The sequence below is a fragment of the Symphodus melops genome, assembly GCF_947650265.1.
Source record: "Symphodus melops genome assembly, chromosome: 19".
In the NCBI taxonomy this organism is placed as follows: Eukaryota; Metazoa; Chordata; class Actinopteri; order Labriformes; family Labridae; genus Symphodus; species Symphodus melops.
Window position 1 is genome coordinate 4,932,917 of NC_136709.1, and position 21,843 is coordinate 4,954,759.

A 21,843-nucleotide genomic window follows, 5' to 3' on the forward strand; every position below is an offset into this window, starting at 1 on the left:
TAACTTCTAAAATCGCCACTTTGTCAAAGGGTTAGGTCATCATCAGCAGCAGCAGCAGCAGCATCTGGACACTTGTTTTATCAGATTACTTTTTATTTGTCCTCTCGAAACGATGCAGTCCGACACTTTGTTGCACGTCGCTAATTTCAGCACACTGTTCGTGTGCATGGTGCTCAAATTCCCGCAGATATTTGTACTTATGAGAGCGAAATCAACCACTGGAGTGAGCCTCAACAGTCTTCTGCTCGAGTTGACCGGGTTTGTTGTTTGTTTATTGAATCAATCAATCGTGTATTATGTGTAAAGAGTGCAGATTAAAGGGAAATGACAGGTCTACAGTGAATCACTTAACCAATGTTAGTCTTCTTGTACCTCACCACACCTCCAAACTGCATTCAGATTGTCTCCAATTTATTACGATTTTGTGGACTGGTAATTACACACATATCATTAAAGATGTCTTAAAACATATAGCAAGTCCCTATTATGTAATGCTAAATTTGGCTTTAATATTAATAAGCACTTACCTCTATTCTTCATAAAACGTTGTAAATAGTATTATTCCTCCACCATCCTTGTTACTCCGGTTTACCTTTAGTGGGGGAATGATGGGAAGGGACATTCATATAGTGATTATTTCGGGTCAGGAGAGGATTAGGAGCTAGTTTCTCTCAGAGATTATGTTTAAAATAGGACACAGCTGCTCCCTGATAAAAACAAAAACACTATATACCAATCTCTATGCGTAAGAATAACACTAAACACTTGGATTTTTGGTACAGAGTTGAGAATTGTGAATGCATTGTTGAGGTCAATGAGTGTCTCCATGTGTAGTAGTGTGATATCTGTTAACATTTCGACTTTAGACTCTAAACACAGCTTCCCTCATTTAGCCTAGTAAAAGCAGCTGTAAGTCCAGTAGCTTACACTGTGTGGGGCTTGCCTAACAATTTTCTTCCTTTTTTGTAGGTTTGACATAAAAAAAAAAAAACATTTAGTTTGGGACTGAGCGGCTCTGTGTCTGTAAGGCTGTGTACTTTCTCCGAGTCATGTCTGTCCTCTGTGCCTGGCAGTATCCACACTTTTCTAAATGTCTCCACTGTGTTGGCTCTGTCACAGTGCATGCTGCAGACACGTTCTTAAAGCTGCACCGGGTCAATGGAAATGACAAAAGTTGTTATATAGATATTACATTAGGAATGAATTCAAAAGGACATTATCTTCTATGAATTAATCTTATTAGTAATACTTAATTGCTTTAGTGTATGGGAGCCTTCGACCTTATCATCTTGTCATCAGTTTTGATCTATCTGTAACATTTAATCATTTCAACAGTGGCTCAAATGAATGACTATAATGAATTACTTCCCTGGCTGTCTGAGACCAAAAATCACAGAAACATCACCAAACCTATCTGCCTGTAAAAATATCATTTGTTTACACTATCTGGTGACGTAGCAAATCCTACTTAAGAAGACAGAACTTGAGAACGTTTTTAAGGTTCCTTGTAGGCTTACATTTCAAGTCTATTTTCTCAGCTGCAGTCAAAGAGAGAGAGATAATGTTTCCTCTATCAGCCCAGGAGATTTGATGGAAATTAAAATGCTTCCTCTGCAAGCCATCAAACACCAGAGTATGTTCTAATACAATACTTTACTGTCCATAATGCCCTGTGCAGCTTTAACTTGATCTGTTTCTGATGGTTTATTGTCTCGACAACTCCACCTTGCATAAGTTTGTGTGCCATCACCATGCCTGCACACAGGTGACAGCCTGCAATCATAGTCCTCCACCTGCATGTTAGCTTGATGAACAGCATCTGCTGCTGAGTGTCAGAAACACGCCTGCTGAAGTCTGTTTGGAGGCTTTGTCCGTCATCTTTGCTTCATCCTGTTTACTGAGGACATTTGAGCCCCGTTCATTTCATTGAGGTGAAATGATCATAAACAGGTTCAGTGTGATGTGGCAAAAAATTAACTCTTCTCAGAAGGACCTTAGACTTTGAATGTTCTGAACACATCACTTAAGGCATTGTTATCATTGCTATTCTTAACATTCCAATACATTGCAATAACCTACATGAAACCTCCTATCTTACAGGTTCATTGTGTTTGTAACTTATCAGATGTACTATGACTACCCACCTCCAACATACCTGGAATATCCCATTCTCATCGCTCAAGGTGAGTTGTCTTTATTTCAGACTCACAGATTTCAGGATCAAGCATACAATAATGTGAAGACTCCCTTAAAAACGTTTATGTATTCAATTCAGTTTTTAAGATGTGTGTTTACCATTTTGCAGGTAAAGGTGGAAAAATATTGACTTTATATAAGAGGACAAAAGTCAGTCCAATTGGAAAGTTACATTTTCATCCCTTGCCAAATCAATTAGTTGCATCATGGTATGAAACAATAAAACTGCTTCTTCGTTGATTGTTTTTTTTCTGTAAATATTTTCTTTCTAAGTTTATGATCTTATCATGTGGAAACAGATAGAGGGTAGAGGGGCCTCTATAGGTCTCAATCAAGAACCTCCAACTGTATCAACCATAATAACAGACCATCATACCTTCCCCTAGACTTTAGTTTCCATGCTTGAGAGATCAGCACAGACAGAAACAATAACAACTTCTTTAAGGTAGAAAACTCATAGTGGATATGTGTGGTATGAGCTCTGTAAAAGCCGAACTATCAGCTCCTGTGTGAGACAGCAAAAAGTTCTAGCTCTGGCCCTTGGATTGAAAGTCAGTCGTCTGTCGCCTGCAGCTTATTGATCAGGTGTGATTTATATTCTACCATCTCTCCTCAGATGTCATTCTCCTGTTGCTGATTCTTCACTACAACGGCAGCCTGCGGCAGAGCCTCGCCTACGCCTTGGTGTATCCTTTCATCACTTTCAGTTTACCTCGCATGTGAAGGTGTTCATTCAGTGCTGAAGAGAAGCAACGACCCAGTGTCACTTACTGTTTCCTTCACAGAATGTATTCAGGTTTGTCGGAGGTTGGAGGCTCCTCACTGTGGACAAGTGGATCATAGATTTGGCCATGGTAAAAAAAATCAAATTAAACTCAGTGGGTCGTGAATGAAAGTAGCAAAAAAAGATGGCTTGTCATCAGTCAGGTGAAATGAGGTTTAGACTTGAATGAAAAGCTGTCCAGACCTCATTGCAACTTATGTATCTGAGAAAGTCACTCAGACCTTAAATGGCTTTCTTGGTTAATAGGTTGAATGTGTCTGAAGACATTTTTGCATATATCAAGGTGTGAGCAGTGATCCTAAACTGCTTTTCCTTTTAAAGTTCAAGTTTTTGCAGGCCACATAAAAACTAGAAACGTTTCCCTTTTTTTTTTAAGATTTATTTTTATGGGCTTCATTTTAGCGATAGTGGAAATCGGAGAGAGAGCGAGAGAGAGTGAGGGATAACATGCTGGAAATCAGCCACTGGTCAGAATCGAACCCGGGCCACCCTCTTGCAGGACTATAGCCTCTGCACATGGGGTTTGCACACTAACCATTTGGCTTCAGGCACCCTAAACCTCCTCTTTAAATTAAAGCTAAGCTGTATAATTCATATAAACATTCAAAAAACCTGTAGACTGAATCTGTTTTCATTGACGTCCACTTTCTTCTCAGAGTCTGTGCACATTCATCAGTGCAGCCAGTAAATTGACACAGCTGCAATGTCTGTGGAGGTCAAAGGATGCTGGACAGGTCAGCTCACTCTCCTGGGCTTTGGCTACCTACACTTGTACGGGTGAGTGAATAAAGCACAGCAGTCGTTTGTGTTGCATTCTTACCTGAATCAAGTTTCCTCATGTTATGTACTGCAACAGAAACGTCACTAATCACTCGACCGTGTTGTGTTTCTCAGCTCGTGGTGTTTCACTGGCTCTTACTTCTAACTTCTGTCTCAATGTTAAAATGCAGTGACTGACCTCTGCTGTGTGTGTGTGTGTGTGTGTGTGTGTGTGTGTGTGTGTGTGTGTGTGTGTGTGTGTGTGTGTGTGTGTGTGTGTGTGTGTGTGTGTGTGTGTGTGTGTGTGTGTGTGTGTGTGTGTGTGTGTGTGTGTGTGTGTGTGTGTGTGTGTGATACTGAGGGTTTCTACGTCTAACCCTGAAGAGTGCTGAACATGAGGCTTATAAAAGCAACGAGAGAGAACAGACTGTACTACTAAAAGTCCTCTCAGGTAGAAAGATGCTTACAAGCTACTATCTCAGAGGCAAAGTGTGTGAGTGATAAATCTATGAAGTGTCCTTATCCACATTAAAACATTAAGTATGTGGTATCAGTTGGTACAGTCAGCTTTAGTTAGAAAGTGGCAGGTCTGTAAAATGTCTGTAAAATGTCAGGACCTTTGGTGGTGGTGAAAAAAACCCAAACCTACCTCAGTAGCAAATGCAGTGTATTCTTGAACTCTTTTTAATTCTTAGCAATAACTTTGCACTGTTTTAAAAAAAAAAAAAATTACAATCTATGATTATTTATTAAACTTATTTGTATTTAAATCACCTTTTAACACTTTCTGACAACTTTTTCATCTTATGTTCATGAGTACATGGACTTTAACATCATGTCTGCGTGTGCAGGTTTTTTACCTGCTGTGTGCATGTGCGTGCACATTCTGCAGAAAGTGTATTTCTTATAAGCACACACACACCTACTGTTTGTGCCTGTGTGAAGCACTTTAAGTTGAAACAAGCTCTCTGCTTTTCAGATGAAGGCTCGTATCCTCTTAAAAACCTCACGCTTTGCATTCTTCTTAACATGGGGAATCTGTAACCAACCTGTCCTCCCTAAAGTACTGTTACCTTCAGCTCGTGAATGTGTTGCTATTTACTCTACTCCTAATTTAATACACGAGCAATGAATGATCCATTCCACGCTTCATTAATAAAATATGAGATGCTCTGTTGGATAGTGAGGGTGTCATTAAGAAAGCTTTGTCTTTGTTTCAGCGAGGATTTACACCACCACAGTAACCACAGGAGACATGCAGGGTAAGTCGCACAGTTTCCGGCTGATTTATGAAAAAAAAACTAAACGCATTTCTTTTCTGAAATACCTACAGTATTATCTTAGTTTAACACATGTTGCTGATGATGGTGCTTTGCTGTCTGTATTTTCCCTGAGGGGGAGAAGAAGCCCCCACCCCTGTGAAAACTGATACCACTGATCCTCTGTTGCACATTTTTTGAAACATTTGGCTCTGAAACCAGATGTGGAAATAGTTTTGTAGTGTTTGTATGCCTACAAGGAACATGTTGCATCAAATCTAACAGAAGCGGTAATCTGAGTGTCTTGGTTAATCCAACAAAAGTTTCCTTTTTCAGAGCCGCCGGCACGTCTTACTTAGGAGCACGACTCTGAGACTTAAGAGACAAAGACCGTTAGTTCTGTCGAGGGTTTTAAAACTAAGTTATTGTATATCATTTATTCTTTTTATGTCTCTTCATGGTTGTTTTGTGTATATTCATGATCATGTTGTATATCTTGGTAGTTCTGTTATTTATGGTCCTTTCACACTCTAGTAGTTCTGTTTGTTTATGGCAGATTTGGATTTCCTTGTAGCTTTCTTGTGTCCATGTTTCGTCACATGCATCTCCTCATAGTTATTTCATTTAGACTTTGGGGCCATTAGCATCTCTTAATGGCTGTCAAAGGTATTTTCTTTGTCCATTTTCATGTCTTTGTAGTTGACTTGATAAGTAAAAGATACTTTGTGGTGAAGAAGCTACATTTTCCACACACAATAGAAATCCCATAAAGTGATGAAGAGAACTGAACTGTAAACAAACAGAAACCTCAGGGGGACATTCACTGAAGTGAATCACTCAAATCTTCAGGTCATCAGTTTGTAAGATCAAAAAACAGCATCTTTATGTCAGAATGTGAATTACTGTCGTGTTTATCTAGCATCTAATAAAAATCGATCTCTGCCTCAGTTCTGGTGCGCTTCATCGCCATGACGTTGCTCAACCTGTGGGTGCTGCTCACCGTGATCTACTACCAGAGAAACAGCAGCAGGACCAAGAAAGACGAATAAGCCCAAAGGTCGGATTCTGACGCCAACCGGCTTTTCTGCCCGTCGCTCCGTGTCTTCCAGCTTCGCTCAGCAAGAGAGATAACTCGGTTACCTGGCACACAGATCGGAGATCAAACACATGATGAATAAGAACGGTTGTGTGAGCAGCTTTTGTATTACTGACCCATAAAAATGTGCTTTTTATAATATTTTTACCTCAGTGTTAAACCCACACATTTCTGTTTTTGATAGCATTCCAGTGAGTGGAAATCTGTGAGACCAACGCTCTTTCATACTGTATGAGAAACTATAGTGTTTATGAGAAAGCCAACTTTATCTGAGACGTTCCTCCTCAGGATGACAAATACTGTATTTGACAAGATTTTATAAGTGTTAAAAGTTATTTTGTGAATTATTTTAATAAAGCAAACATTCTACCTTTCGCACAGGCTGATATCGTCATTTAAAAAAAAATCTGCCAGACAATGTTAAAGTTGTTGCACCTTTACAGAAAAATGAGTTCTAAACAATTCATCTTAAAGACCGGGAAAAAAAACCCTCCCAAACCAAAAGGCACATCCATGTCTTTATTGTTGAAGTAGTTATATTCATAGAACTGTTTGGTAGCAAACATGCAATCTGGATGTAAAGCCCTTAAATACAAAGTGGACAAGGCTGTATAAATAATATAATGTGCACTGTATGGCATGTAAAATATATACTGTGTATATTATATGTATAAAACATGCTTCTTGGTTAAAGGAGAGCACTCAGTACACACACACTCACATACACAGACACACGTTCACACAGTTACTCTCCTCCTGCTATATGAGCCACACACACACACACACACACACACACACACACACACACACATACAACCATGTGTCCACACAGAGTCTGGTTCCTTTTAATACAAAAATATCAGGACAAACACTTTTAGAAAAACGCTCAATGGAATAGTGCTGCTCAGTATATCGATTTATGGGCTTTGATTGCATACCTTCATTGTTTCTGCTTCTTCTTGGTTACATTGGAATGACTGTCACTCCACTCGGAACAACTAGAGGACACTAAGGTGACGGCTAACAGCACTGAAGTGTGAGGCCTGAAAAGGCAAACACATGCAAGCTCACTCAGAGTAGTTGGTGATGAAAGGAGGCTTCAGTCAAGTATATTTGGATAGAATAATACAATGCCTGCGTGTCGTCTCTGGTGAGGCCCAGATGTACATTCAAAACAAACGAAAAGGAGCAGAGCTCGGATCAGAAAAGCATTAACGGTGCACACCTTGTATTCAGTAAACATTAACCCTCGTATCTGACAGTGCAGGTTTGAAAGATTATAGGACTGGGAGAATCTCCTGTCATCTAATGCCGTTCAGAGCAGAGTTCTGTTCACTTGTTAAACCATTTTCTATTCTGCATACGACGGTGAACCAATGATTCAGAGCGTGCCTGAGTCAGAAATCTGAATAAGAGGCACTGGAGGCTTTATTTGCTCAAATCCTGGAAGAACACGACACTCTTCCCCGCCTCGCTGACTTTCCTAGAATTCGCAGCTCGTTGGCTTCAGTACCTTGATTCAGGTTTCTGTGACCCATGTCGTCACACATCTGAAAGCAGAAGTTGTCTAAGCGAGAAGCTACAATCAATATGTTGAAAAGTCTGCGTAAGTTCAGATATCGTATCAGCTGCTTTGAGCTAAACGCTTAAACAATGTACTATCTTTGAATGTAGTGTTCCCCTAATAAACTCTTCATACTGGTCACAATTATTAAAACACAGGAATGTCTTTGTTATTTGGCCACAAGAATCCCCCCCAAAGTGTGAGGAAGAGTGTTCATGTTGCGTCCTTCAGTCAGAGAGTCTTGGTGAGAAGTGTTGAGGTAAGTGTATCCCCCTTCCTGCCCGCCCTGGTCAGGTTCATAAGAGCTCTCCTCTTCTGTTCCGTGGGAGCGGAAACGAGCTACTCCAGATCCACCGAGACACATAACTGCTCTAGTCAAGAGCCCAAGAGAAGACTTGGCCTAACAAGCTGACAAGTCGCCCAGCTGGTTGAAGAGATTGCGGATGAGTTCGATAGCTGGGAGGGAGTTCATCTTCAGGGGATCAAAACACGTTTTGAAACTCTCACAGACTGCAGCACGACAGGATGGGGTTGTGTGGGAAAGCAATGTGGAGTTCAGTGTGCTGATCTGCAAACAGAGCTTTGTATAGTGTCTTTGAATTAGGAGGAAACACGCCAACGCCTCCTCCACGATGCACCACACTCCCCAGCAAGGTTAACTGGGAAAGGGAAACAGAGGGAAAGCGTTAGTGTGTCCAGAGAACTAAATAACATCAAGGCCTCATGGGATTTCACTCAGTGCTGGCCAGTGAATCCTGCAAAAATCACTTGTGCTTACGAACTCCACAACATGTCTGCGTATAAGACCGTCACCAAGGAACATGTCCGTCTTTAAAACTGAATGAACTGTTCTGAACTTTAAACATTAGCAAATAGTTTTCATAGGCAATGAATAAATATACTGTACAGTAGGAGTGGCCTGACTGATTTAAGGCCGATATATTGGGTAGAGATAAAAAAAAAAAAAAAAAAAAAAGAAATCCGATAAAGCCGATTTTTTTTTTTTTTTAGATCTACATTCAATGCAGTTATCAAACACTTGTGGATATCTAATGAGAAGGTCACTCAAATGGAAAATAACTCTTGACACTCTGAAGGGTGATAATGTCCTTTTTATAATCCATAAAATAATAATATAATCCATGTTTTTCCTATCACTCGACTTACACATCTACAGGACACGATCAGCAAAGAGATAAAGGCCCCGACACGCCAAGGAGACCGTCGTGTGTTCAGCTCTGTTGTTACCAGTCTGTCTCAGTTTGCCCTTTTTTTTTTTTTTTTTTTTTGCCGATTCCACATGTTGAATTGACGTGGGTAGGAATATCTCTGATTGGCTGTTCAGCTAAGCGAATCAGGAGCGCCAGAGCACATGAAGAAAAACAGAGGCGCCTCTTCTGCGCTGGTTCAACAAATAAAAGACAGGGCTGACAACACCAGTGTCATTTCAACTCTTTATCAGACATTAGTCTCGATTAGAGGTACTTGTATTACGAGTGGTAAACGACAGCGGTGAGAAAATAGTGTTCTTGAATCACAATAACCGTTTATTTATCTACATTCTTCCTCGTCCTGTTCTGGTTTCACCTTTTTGGAATGATGATTAGAGGAGTACCGCCACCTGCTGGCATGGAGTTATATTGCTTCTCACACATGCACAGAACGTACAGTACGTGGTGGTCGGCCTTCAGCTGACGTCTTTGTGTTGTATTCTAGTGCTACTTCTTCGCCCTTCGTCGCCTCTACTTATTTGCTGCCTGCTCGGTGTTCTCAGCGCTTTAAGACGCACTGCACCAAAATCAACGCCAGCAAAAAGATTCCTCACAGGAGCTTTAAGTGAGCAAACTTTCTATCCGTGTCCATGATGTCATGTATCTGCCTTGATTTAAAAACACCCAGTGGTGAGGTGATCCAAACTTTTGTCTCCCCCGACAAACACACGCAAGCTGCGTGATCACCGCTACCGCCACAAACTGACCACCAGGATCGTGTCTGAGCATTTGGTGCATTTTGTAAACCAACAGACACACGATGAGAGTTTGGAAGGAAAAAGGTGGGAGGAGTCATCATTTGTACCAGTTTGCACTTTGGGACTCTTCTCGCCTCATTTTGAAGCCACTTGACCTGTGAGAGCTGAGGTAAGAGGTCATTAGGTCACAGCGGATGTTGAAACACGTTAACAGGGGGATGTTTTCTGAAAGAACGGCGCCTTCATTTCCCGCAGCTTTGGAAATATCAAAGTTAAAGCTAATGTAGCCACTTTCAAAACATTATGGATTACATGTTTTTCAGTTTTTATCCCAAGAGTCCCTTTAGAGCAAATTTAGACTCTGGCTGTATGAACTGGCGTCTCGTGGAAACGCTGTTCCACTGCTAAGGAAGTCACAGCACGACACAGCACACGCCACACTCGGTGTTACCGTACAGGTTCATCAGAAATGAATAGAGGAACAATCATCATCGATATCATCCAAAGCCCAGTGCCAGTCCTGAAGACCAGAGTCCTCCAATCTGAAAGGGGAGATTTGTTTGGATGTGTGGCAAATGCACATCAAAAAACTGGTATGCATTACGTCGATTCTCCTGAGGCATGGGATGATCTAATGCTCTCATGATTAAAGAGTCGAGGCGTTATGTGAGGGGAGCTAAAAACAAGCTTGTCTTCTGCAGGCTAATCATGTATTCAGAGGGAAGAGCTCCACAGCTGCTCACGCTCTTATACCTCAAATAAAAAAAAAAAAACCTCAGTGAAGCTGAGGCGAATGTGAGATCAAAACAGGATTATTTTGACTCGAGGAGAAGTGCTCCAGCTCATAAATACGGTGTTCTATGGATTTAACATCCAAAGGTTTCACACGGGCTGAGTACAGAAATATCAGCATTGTTCAGGATTTGTTCATTTTGCAGCTGCCCTTCAGAGAACTGAAGTTACATTGAGCCACATTTGACAGACTTAAGGCCAAAAGATTCCAAGAAGGCAGATCAAATACGCTTTGTTTAGTTTAAACCCATCATGTTGAAAACCTGTGAAACGGCTCATTACAGGAACACTTCAGATTTAAAGGTTTATCATGGGATTAAATTCATACAGTGATATTACATCCATACTCCACTTAAAAAGCACGATATGTTATGATAGTATAACTAGCATCAGAACAGTCAGTAATCTTTGACACATTAAAAAATGTGAGTGCACAATCAGGATTTAAAAAATGCATTCGCTACATCCTTGGTGAGTCGACCTGATTAGCCAGGCGATCTTTCGTCGGCATGCAGATGGTTCATTCTTAAAAGTATTCGGGTAGGATCTCTTGTTGCCGAGCTACCTGCTCTTGCTGGTGGGGATCTGTCGACTGGGCCTCCTCATGGACTGGCTGGGCTGCACCTTCATGGAGGCTCGAGGCGACGAGCGTGCAAAGTGCTCTGGCGGCGGAGGCTTCTTGGGAATCTTCTTGACCAGTCGGCTCACCCACTTCTGCTGCTCCTCCTGAGAGATGGCCAGCAGCAGCAGGTTCTTGGCCGTGGAGACGTCGTAATTCACTGAAGGTGAGAGAGAGAGACGTGCAGCTTATAGTTGTGTTTACGTGCAACATTGTTATTACATTGTTTCTCTTTCACATCCTGAAGCTGAACTAAAAAGGGGAGTCAATTTGTTACATGTTTGGCGATGGAGCTGAGTATAGATACAAAAAGACTTTCCTTTGCTTCAGCAGATTTCATTAATCGATAGCACCGAGGAGAACAGTATTCAGTAATATTAAAAATTATGTTTTGGCTTTGACAGGGCAGACTTGTTATTTTTCGTGTGATAATATCACAGAGACATTGGCTCTAAAGACTGTCTGGTTAAAGAGAATAAAGATTTATCTGTAAGCAGAAACAGCTGTCTTCAAAGTCCCCACTCTCCATTGACAGAAAGCAGTGCCTCTGACTCACTGAACATCACAGCTGCCGTCTGATGTCGCCTCAACAGATGCAGTTTGTCTGGTTTTTTGTAGGGGTTGGCTTAAATTCAACATAACACAAAAAACTAATGTATGAGTAATGCAGACTTAGAACAGCAACTTCCATGTTCTCAGAGTTTAAGAAAAAAAAACTAATTTTGTATTTAGAACAGACGGAAGTCAAAACATTGATTCTGAAAGTTGTGGTACATGAGGATTTAGGTTATGTTGGAGTTATTACATCCTGTCTTGCAGCTGCCACCTTAAAACCCTTTGTACCTCTAAGATGTTGCATAATGTATGTTTGAAGAGGACCCATCTTTTGGTTGAACACACAGGAGCATCCTACCCTTGCATGGAGCGATGATCTCCTCCTTCTTGTCCATGTGGTCCTTGTGACACTTGATGTGGCAGCGCCGACACTCCAGAGCAGGCGGGGGCTTGAACATGTTCCACAGCGGCTTGGTGCACGCCTCACAGTTGGTGGGGAAATGGTAGAGGGTGGGGATGAACTCGTGGCCCTTGTGGCAGATGTAGCTTGACTTCTCGCCGATGGCCAGCGCGTCAGTAAACTCCGGCTCCTTCTTGCACTCGCCTTCGTTGGCATAGAGAATCTGAAAGGGTGTTTTTTGTTTCCGAGAAATGAGAAGGAAGCGTGTGAGCGCGACACCCGATAAGCAAACATCATAAACTAATAATTCAGCTGTTCAAACTTTAGAGATAATGATACCTGGAATATCCTGGGAATCTCTTTGGCGTCAGCACGGTACACATCTGTTTGAGTAACAGGCCTCACATGGAACAGTTTGCTGTGCAAAGAAATAAAATAAATGTTATAGGAAATGTCCAAAAGCAAACAAACAGATGAACAAACTTGACTGATATGAGAGTATTACTATGAGTTGGAAACCTACTCTATGTCCAGCACCATGTAGGGAATGGACTGCTCTTTATCCTGCTCGTTGTTGTAGAAGAGAATCTTCTTGCTGCTCACAACAACGTACTGAAGCAGCAGAGCAGACGTGTTAGAGTGATGTTCAACAGACTGTGTTTACATGATCACAGCAGCTTCATGCTTCATACCTTTTTCTCCCAGCCAAACTTCTTGGTGTTGGTTCGAACAGGGAGAGAGAGCCAGCCCTCCAGCCGGGTTTCTGCACGGGAGAGAGAGGGATACGAGTTCAAGTGTGGAGAGACATAATGTGTTCTGTCTGTGTTACCATCACAATGCTGTCCAGCCAACAACATTGCTGCACTTTCTGAATAAAAAGAAACCTGGCTCAAATAAATGAAACCCACATTGATCCAAATCTATTAACTGTGAACAAGCTGAACTCATCTAAAAGTTCCACTCCAATTCTCTTCAATAGGATACACTACTTTATTGCACCCCAGGGGGAAATGTGTTGCCACAGCCTTGAACAGTTGGTAAATAAGCATGTCACACAGGAAAAAACACAAACAATAAAAGTGGCCAGGCAGCGTGGAGGCTTGTTAAAAAAAGCTTTTTCCTAAAGCGTCCGCTCTTCCAGCTCACAGTCCTGTCTCTACGACCTGATGGCAGAAAGGAGAAGAGTGGACTGAGTGGGGGGGGGGGGGTCCCGGGCTGTGGTGAGAGCTCTGTGGGTCAGGGCTTTGTAGTTGAGATGTGAGAGGTTTTTCAGACCCATGAGTTTTGAAACATTGTCTGTGATAGCGGTGAGTTTATTTTTGTTCTTAACAAATATCTTGAAGGAGCCGTTGCAACACCGTAAAAAATGAGTTTGAGATTTTTTTCGAAGGAAAAGAAAGAATAAGAGAAATGAAGAAACAAAGTTTGGCTTTGGTCTGACATTGGCCGTCAGTTTTGAACTGGATTCTAATGTTTTTCGTTGTTTCAATCTTGAACAATGAAAGTTAAAGAGTGTCATCTGCTGTTTGAAAGACACAGTAATTGTTGTTTACCTGTGAATGCATCGTCAGTATCAAACTCTGGCCCACTGCCTCCGCTGGCAGAGTCCATCGATTGAACGCTGAGCGTCTGCAGGTGGTTCCTCAGCTGCTCGATGTCACTGTCCTTACTGTCCAGGGCCATCTGCAGCTCGATACGCATCTGGCTCTCGTCCGCCAGTTGCTAAAAACAACAAGACACGAGGTCAATCGGGAATGATTAAACGTGACATCACAGAGGGGAGCAGTCACAGTGCTGCTCTCACTGTGTGGCTCTTTCACTCACCGCCTGCATTTCGTTGATCTCTCTCTGGTATTTGATGATGGAGCTGTTGAGTTTTTCTTTCTCCGACCTCAGCTCCAACTGCAGCTTCCTGTTCTCCTTCTCCTTACGTCGCATGTCCGTGTCGTTACCACGGCGACTGCCTCCGCCGCGGACCTCCTTCCTGTTCATGATCTCTGCCAGCTTATTGACGGCCTGTAGGAAGATGCGGTTCAGCTTTTTCAGCTTGTCGTCAAAAGTTGCCAGGTTTATTATACAGCTTCAAGATCTTCTAAAGAAAGGTTCCACAGGGTTGTGCTCGATCTTTCATTTCAATGGCCTCAAATTTCTGTAATGTTTGACTCAAGGCTGGAAAATGTATGGAAGCATCAGCTCGGGTTACTCTATCCGTTTTTCACAAACCTGAGTTTTCAGAGTCCTCTCTGACTGCAGCTGCTTCTCAAACACCTGCTTCATCTGGTTGATCTGCTGCTCCACATCCTTCGACTTCTCCGAGTCTTAAAAAAAAGTAAAAGACAACATTTGGTGAGTGGATTTCAGCTTGTGCTGTGCTTTTCCAGACTTCAGACTATTTCACACCACAGGCCACACCTACACATTCACACACTGATGGCAGAGAGTGCTTTGTAAAGTGACAACCAGGAGTAACTGATCCCATTCATACACATTCAAACACCACTGAAGAAGCAGCAGGAGCAGCTTAGGGGTTAAGTAGTTTGCTCAAGGACACGTCGGACATGTGACTGTGGAACCTTCTGAGTGAGAGACGACCAACTCAGCTTTGAATTATAGAGCTACATGATCTTAATCTCTTTTATTACCTTCAATTGCTTCCTTCAGTTTGTTGTTCAGCTCCTCCTTCTCATTGGCCAGGTTTGCAACATCACTAGTCAGGGTTCTGTTGGCCTCCTCCAGCTGAATGAGGCAGGAAATACTTCACATTCAATATGTTGACGGTAACTGATTCTCTTACCAACACATCACAACAAGTTGTTACCTCCATATCAATTTTTTTCAGATTGTATACAAGACATTTACTGTATGGGCAACAGTCGATGGAACGCACCGAATTGATGGTGATGTCCTTGTCATTAAGCTCCTGACGATGACGGGCCATCATCTCCTTCAGTTCCAGCTCCTTCATGATCTTCTCCTTCTCCAGGTCCGAGTACTGCTCCTCAGCGATGGAGCGTGCCAGCTGCTCTGAGTCCGCCTTGGTCAGTGTGATCTCCAGCTGAGCTGCCAACGAGTCCCTGAGAGAGAAAGAGAAAGAGAAAGAGAAAGAAAGAGAGAGAGAGAGAGAGAGAAAGAGAAAGAGAAAGAGAGAGACAGAGACAGAGAGAAAGAAAAAAAGAGAGAGAAAGGGAGAGAGAAAGAAAGAACATAATTAAAAAGCTACTCATGAAATAGATAATTCATTATTCAGAAAGGTAGGATGTTTAAGAACAGCTTTAGTCTTTTTTTAAAGGCTTGGCTGGAGCGGAAGTAGTTCAGTCTGAAGGGACTTAGTTTGGGAACCAGAGGGTCGAGGCAAGTCTAGAAATTGATCTGGTGGCTGGAGAGGTGCCAGTTCTCTTCTTGAGCACGACCAAAAGGTGTCTAAAGTTTCCTCTTACTCTGTTTGTATCATCATGTCTCCTTTGTGTGCCGGTATAAAAACTTCTCTCAGAACATAAATGAAAGGTAACAATGTTTGAGAAGTTAGATCAAAGCTGTCATTCTAATCGGTAGTTTTAAATACTCCCACACTTTCTAACGCCACATGTAGCAGAGCGTCACAGCTCAGTAGAGATGATTGATGATGATGCATTATCATGTTCCATTAACAGTCATAAAGCTACTTATTTCAGACAGCAGCCTTGTTAGTAGAACATCCTCAGGGAAAGTGTCTTTATCATTCCAGTTCAACTGGCTGTCATCACTAATCCATGATTATTTCCCTCCTCTGTATTGTATCAGTCTTAAAAATCCCACATTGACTCAGCTCTAGGTAAAGGAATAATCTGGAGAATTTTCATTGGATTAAATGTCTGTCGTTTGTCTATCATAGAGTGAGATCACACTATTGTAAATGATGGAGGCTCTTAGCATCACAGCCTCGCTGGTGTCACTCTCAGGACTCTCGACTGTTTGACCCCAGGAAGAAGAGTGGATGGCTATGTTGGGGCTAAAGAAGATCCTACTAAAGAAGGAACAAAACAGTATGCTATCTATTATGTTGTATTTGTTGGGTGAAAGTTGGCAGATCAGATAACGCTATAGAGTAGCTCAGCTACTTGACATTCCCAATGAACTGTTAATCTCCTTCCCCCACTTTCTCTTCTGTTACACCTAAAACAAAGAGATCAGAGTCTGTAAGGTAGATTTATCCTGCACATCTGTCCAGTTCTTTCATTACTCCTGTCGTGCATATTTTACGTTTGTCTCTTTAAGACTTGTGGCAGCATGAGTGCTGCTGTTCACTAGATCTAAACTTTTAAACCACTTCTCCATGTTCTTTCTTTCTTTTTTTGCACCAAAAACACAATCAAATTCAAATTCATAGTTTGTGTAAACACTTGGCCATGAAGCTGATTCTGATGTGGATCGTAACTGACCAGGATCGCTTAAAGCAAAGTGTCACTTTTGTTATAAATGAAGCACCTCTCCTCCTGTAGGTCCTGCAGAGACTGCTGCGCCTCTTTGAAGAGTTTGTTCTTCTCCTCACACTCCTCCTTCAGCTCACGAACCTGGGTTTTATACAGCGTCTGGAGAGAAAAAAAGCATCTTCTCTGAGCATCTTCAGAAACTTTCTACTCACAGTACCAAAGAGGTTTCTTTCAAACAATGACCTTTCCTCACGAATGGATAAAGAACTAAAGATTGAACAGGGATCACTGAGTCCTTTATGTTCATTAATTAGTACCCACAAAGACCTGCATTAGCAAATTAAATCTAAACAAATGTGCTGGAAAAAGCCCACACACTCAGGGAGATGCAGAACCATAATGTGCTGCTCTCTGTCATTACTAATCCAAATAACAGGTCAGAGTACAGACTCACAGAGAAGTACTGCTCAGCTTCCAGCTGGTCCTGTAATTCCTTCATCTGCCCGTCAGTGTCTTGTCTTTCTCTGTAGGAAAAAAACAAGAAAGTACAATTCATTACTCGTCCTCCTCTTAATTCAAAGACAAGAAACGTGTAGAATGAATGTGATGGAGGAAACTGAACGGACTTGCGCAGCTCTTGGTTTTGTTTCTCGAGGCTGCGCTTTATGTCCAGGAGGTGATTCGTTTCCTGTTTGAGCTGCTTCTCGGAGGTTCGCAGAGAGCTGAGCTGCTGGTTCTGGGCCTTCAGGTCATTCTGAGTCAGACTACGTTTCTGGGTCTCTTGCTCGATCTTCAGCGTCAGGTTCTTCACCTAAAAGAATCCATCAGACACAGAGGCGCAGAGAGAATGAGAGACGCCGTGGCATTAACTGCTGCGAATGCTGAATCCACTTTTTGTTTATCGTTTAATGAAAAAAGTTTTCACCGGCGACCTGCACGGAATATCAACGCTCCCTCACCTCTTCAGTGAGTCGGTCCTTGTGCCTCCGCAGCTCGTCTAGTTTCTGAAGCGCCTGTTTGTAGTCACAGTCCATCATGCTGCTGTGTTTCTCCAAATCCAAGATCCGGTTCTCCAGCCGCAGTTTGGCCGCTCGCTCCTCTGCCAGCTTCTGCTCCAACTCTGGATGGTCGTCATTTTATCATATCAATACATTAATCCAAGCTAAAGTTATGACAACAAGTGCAAATTCTAATCGAGCTGTAGCACAGCATTCAGAGCTGTGAGTGTGGTAAAGTCAGACGTCCATTTGAGGGGGAATCCTTTCGGAGTTCATAATCTTGAATAATCGCTCCTTTTTCAAAAAGGTTTGATTAAGAGTGTTAAAAAAAATAAAATAAAAAAGGATGAATGGACGGTTTGGGTAAACAAAGAGAAAACGATTTCCACCAAAGGGAGGCTCTCACCTTTCATTGACTCCGACTTGGCGCCCTCAATAGTCACTTTGATCTTGCTCTTGTCTGCCAGCAGCGCCCTGGTGGCCTTATGAGAGGCCTCCTCCTGCTCCAGCTCCTGCTGCAGCACCTTCAGCTTGTAGGTCAAATCAATCTCCTTGTTGCTCATCTCCTGTACGAGGAAAACGAGGGCAGAGATGCTCTGAAATGATCCTAAGGTTTGGACGATGAATGTGCGACATTGTTGTACACATGAAACTGCAGAAATCAACAATATCCTGTGTAGATGTTTCTGAGTCATGACTGTCTACGATGAGCGAGAGGGCTGAGTCCTGCCAGCTGTACGGTTGTCAGAGCAGTGTTTACATCATGTTTACTTGAATATAAAGCATTTTCAGTCAAGGACCAGAGAAAAGAAGAAGAAAAGACTCACTGCTTATTTTTAATCTATCTTTATATCTCGGTCAATTCTGTTTCATTTATGTGCAATACAAAGCTCTGAGTTAACCGAAGTGAGCTAACATTAGCCCGCTAACACGACAATGCAGGCCAGAGGCAATTGAAGCTCGCGTAAAAAACAATTTTGTCCGCCACTTGCTTTTAATGGTGCTTGATTACGGCGTGTTCTAGTTCTCTTTCAGTGGAGAGGGGTAGGGGGTGTGTTGCTGGAAGCCGAGGCTTCAGTTTGTTTTGGTTTAATTCTGCCGCTAAAGGGGGACATCTACTGGATCAGAAAAAAAAAAAAAAAAAAAAAAAAATCACACACTCTTCCTTTAAAGCTTTTTATGTCAAAGATAATTCTTCTACTTTTTTGAGAGCGTGTTTTTCATTTATTCATTTGCACTGTGGAAGGAAGACACTTGACAGAATTATTCAGCTGTTGATGAAAATGTTTTTTTACTGATGTCAGATGAAACAGGACAAAGTGCCCTGGTGATGTTTATTTCATCTCTGCAGCTCAACAATCTGAATTAGCCCCCAGCACGTCATATGAATAAACTGTTTCTGAGTTTTTAATTAAGAATGAAATGCCGACGGCTATCTCATGAATATATCAGCAGCATATTTTAATTTCAGTTCAGACTTACCCACAACAGCCCTCAACAAAAAGAGTTTTAAACCGGAGAAAAACAAAATAATAACCGTTTACCTTCTCCATATCAGTGTGCTTCTCCTGAAGTTGTCTCTTCTCACTCTCAGCCTTGGACAGAACTTGTCTCTGCTGACGGGCCTCCTCCTCCAGGCTAGAAATTCGCCCTGCAAGACAAAAGCACGGGGACTCAGAGACACGTAATCCAAATCAAGAAGCTCTAAGGCTTCTCATTTCTGTTTGTCTTCTAAATCTTGTGTGCATACAGAATTCGTACCCATGGCTACACATCAAAATGCAGCCAGGATGTCATTCTGTTATTCTGTATATGAAGAGGTCAGAATGAAACCCCTGCAACAGATTTCAGTTTGAGATGGTTTTGCTCAAAGTGTTCAGGTCTTCATTCTGAGCCTCATTCTGTCCTGACCACCCCAAATACTTCACAGGAGATTACAGCTTTGAAGAGTGGCTCACCACCTTTTTCCTCTATGTTTGACTCAAAGTCTACATCATTTCATTTTGGACAACTGAGCCAACTGCTCTTGCAGAATATCAAGCAAGCCTTACAAAAAAACAACAACAAAAAAACAGCCACTGTAGTGTGAAGTCTCGTCCCTAAATACGATTAAACAGAATAGCCTAAGGCAACATTTACATGATCTGAATGCCTTTTTCCAATATCCTGGTACAATACAGAAAGCTGAGTCACTGACTGGTACACACTAAGCAGGTCTCAGAGCGTGTGTTTACTGTTTTAGCTTACAGTATCACTGCAGCTCTATTAACACGAGCAGATAGAAGCTTTTATAGAACAGATGAAGTAGGCTGTTGTCCTAATCAGATTAAAGGTGATTCATTAGTCTTAATGATGACACACTCCGTCGTACACTTAAACACACGGCTGGAACAGAACAAGCACTTGTTTTGGTTTAGGCTCCTGTCCACATGTTGTGTTCTCAGTGTATTTGTTGAACCAGTGTGACAAGGTGGCTGAAGCCTCTTATCTCCTTCACATCAGATGTGTTTGTTTTAATTCATTCTGCAAATCAACCTGACTCGGAGTTTCACAGACAGCGTGACGTTTGCGGAGAGGATTCTGCAGTGAGAACTTTGTCCTGTGCATTTGTGAAGCACGGTGCTTCTGGTGCACTTAGCTGCCCTTCTTAAATCTGCTGTGTGTCAGATGGTACAGCCCATTTTCATTCAAGGTTTGGAACAGGATTAATCAGAAAAACACAAGTCGGAAATGCGTCATGGTCGAACTTGATGGCAAATACAAATATAATGTGCTGATTTGCTTGAGTTGGACAACAAATGCTATTTTTGAAAAAAAAAAGCAGACACAAAGTTGTCGTTGATTCCCTGAGCTCACTAAAGTTAACACAAACACGAGAGGCAGGAACAAGGTAAATATAACAGTGACATGTCCAAACCCCCCCCCCCCCCCCCCCCAAAAAAAATTTATACTCTTTTTTTCACGCTGTTTCAAACAGCCATCAATAAATGTAAACTCTTATATTGACTGATAAGAAGATTCTCTTCGAACCACCCTGTAAATATGTGCTTCACCCACCCATCAGGTCGCTGATGGTCTCAGAGCCCTGGCTTTGCTCCCTCCTCTCCGTCTCCAGCGCCGCCTGCAGGCTGATGCACTCCTTCTCCAGGCTCAGCTTGCTGCGCTCCAGCAGGCAGCATTTGTCCTGCAGCTCGCGCACGTTTGCCTCCAGCTGCTGCAGCTGCTTACTGCTGTCCGTCTGGGTTTTACGGAGCCTCGTGGCTGCCTCGGACTCAGCCCGCAGCAAGGTGTTGGCTTCTTCCAGCTGGAGACAGAAAAACAAACAAAAAGATATTCAAGAATCAGTGTGCAACTTTTGTTTGTTTCCAAACTTAATGAAGTAATAAAATGAAAAGTTAATCCTTCTAACAATTATTGTATATTTTTCTAAAATGCTGGGGGGCTTTTGGTTTAGTACGTTCGCTCCATGTTGTGGTCCAGGTTCTAGTCTAATCTGTGGCTTTTCCCCATTCTCTCTCCCCAATATCTGAATCTTTCCACTGTACTTGCACTCTAATAATGGGAGCATAAAGGGGCCCAAAAGTAATCCTAAACAAAAGATGCCTTTATTTAGAGAGAGGAAAGAGAGAGAGGAGAATGGCGTGTGAAATTAACCCGAAGTCCCCCCGCTTAGAGGACCATTCATAGGGAGAGCGCACTGACCACTAAGCTACCAGCACTCCCCATATTCAAACATTTTATTCAAATGTGGGTGGCATTTTATAAATTAAGCGTCATAGCAAACTTGGCACTCAGCGACGGACCTGTTTCTGCAGGTGAATGTTCTTCTCATTGGAAATGTGTGAATTCTGGTTTCTTCTCTTCATGTCATCCAGCTGATCTCGAAGGCTGTTGACTGCAAGGACAAGGACAACGTACTCAAGTGAGCTTACTCATTTAGAGGTGGAAACTCAAACCTTCAGAGTTGCACCAAACGTCTTCTGTAAAGTATAGAACAGCATTTCAGAACGAAGGGGGAGTTTAATCATACAGCAAAGAAACAGTTCGACTAAAAATGAAGAATTTATAAAGGACACAGCCACAGAGCAAGTTACAGTAAGAGCCCTGTGTTGTACTAGTGAGCATGTTTGCAAACTATCTAGCAGTGACTCTGTCCATGTGGTGGCAGTATAATCCACATTATATCAGTCTGTTGACGTCTGTAGAAACACTTTGAGTTCACATTTAAAAGGCAAAAGACAGAAGTGTCGTCTATCATACAGAAAGCTGTGAAGCAGAAGGTAAATGCTTCATCCAACGCCTCTCAAAAAAAAAAAAAATCTGTGATCATCAGACAAAGGAAAAGTGAGTCACTGGATGCGTTGACGTCCCCATTTAAGAAAACCTCTGCATCACTCATAACTTCTGAATCAATGTCTCTGCTAGTCAAATAAGTTGGTTTAT

The 21,843-nt window shown here is 42.1% G+C and overlaps 2 protein-coding genes across 4 annotated transcripts in view; one reads left to right on the forward strand and one right to left on the reverse strand.

Moving 5' to 3' along the window:
* slc66a3 (solute carrier family 66 member 3) lies at nt 1-6,469 on the forward strand. Its single transcript, XM_079369424.1, has 7 exons — nt 1-258; nt 2,101-2,183; nt 2,813-2,882; nt 2,993-3,050; nt 3,637-3,757; nt 4,960-5,001; nt 5,947-6,469. The coding sequence occupies exons 1-7, from the start codon at nt 113-115 to the stop codon at nt 6,045-6,047; spliced, it is 621 nt and encodes a 206-aa protein (XP_079225550.1). The 5' UTR covers nt 1-112; the 3' UTR covers nt 6,048-6,469.
* A 130-nt stretch (nt 6,470-6,599) lies between these two features.
* rock2a (rho-associated, coiled-coil containing protein kinase 2a) overlaps nt 6,600-21,843 on the reverse strand; it is a 40,966-nt gene continuing 25,722 nt past the window's right edge. The window contains exons 14-32 of one of the 3 annotated variants that reach the window (XM_079369418.1): nt 21,204-21,295; nt 20,458-20,704; nt 18,945-19,051; nt 17,807-17,966; nt 17,362-17,522; nt 17,029-17,213; nt 16,857-16,926; nt 16,458-16,561; nt 14,881-15,067; nt 14,636-14,729; nt 14,217-14,311; nt 13,818-14,009; nt 13,547-13,715; nt 12,686-12,756; nt 12,517-12,605; nt 12,333-12,411; nt 11,952-12,216; nt 10,985-11,198; nt 6,600-8,317 (exon numbers count right to left, since the gene is read on the reverse strand). In XM_079369418.1, coding sequence (XP_079225544.1) covers nt 8,314-8,317; nt 10,985-11,198; nt 11,952-12,216; nt 12,333-12,411; nt 12,517-12,605; nt 12,686-12,756; nt 13,547-13,715; nt 13,818-14,009; nt 14,217-14,311; nt 14,636-14,729; nt 14,881-15,067; nt 16,458-16,561; nt 16,857-16,926; nt 17,029-17,213; nt 17,362-17,522; nt 17,807-17,966; nt 18,945-19,051; nt 20,458-20,704; nt 21,204-21,295 — 2,585 coding nt within the window. In that variant the 3' untranslated portion in view covers nt 6,600-8,313. Of the gene's footprint in view, nt 8,318-9,364; nt 9,792-9,821; nt 10,170-10,984; nt 11,199-11,951; nt 12,217-12,332; nt 12,412-12,516; nt 12,606-12,685; nt 12,757-13,546; nt 13,716-13,817; nt 14,010-14,216; nt 14,312-14,635; nt 14,730-14,880; nt 15,068-16,457; nt 16,562-16,856; nt 16,927-17,028; nt 17,214-17,361; nt 17,523-17,806; nt 17,967-18,944; nt 19,052-20,457; nt 20,705-21,203; nt 21,296-21,843 lie in introns of those variants that run through there. The other 2 variants (XM_079369420.1, XM_079369419.1) reach the window with 2 other exon arrangements.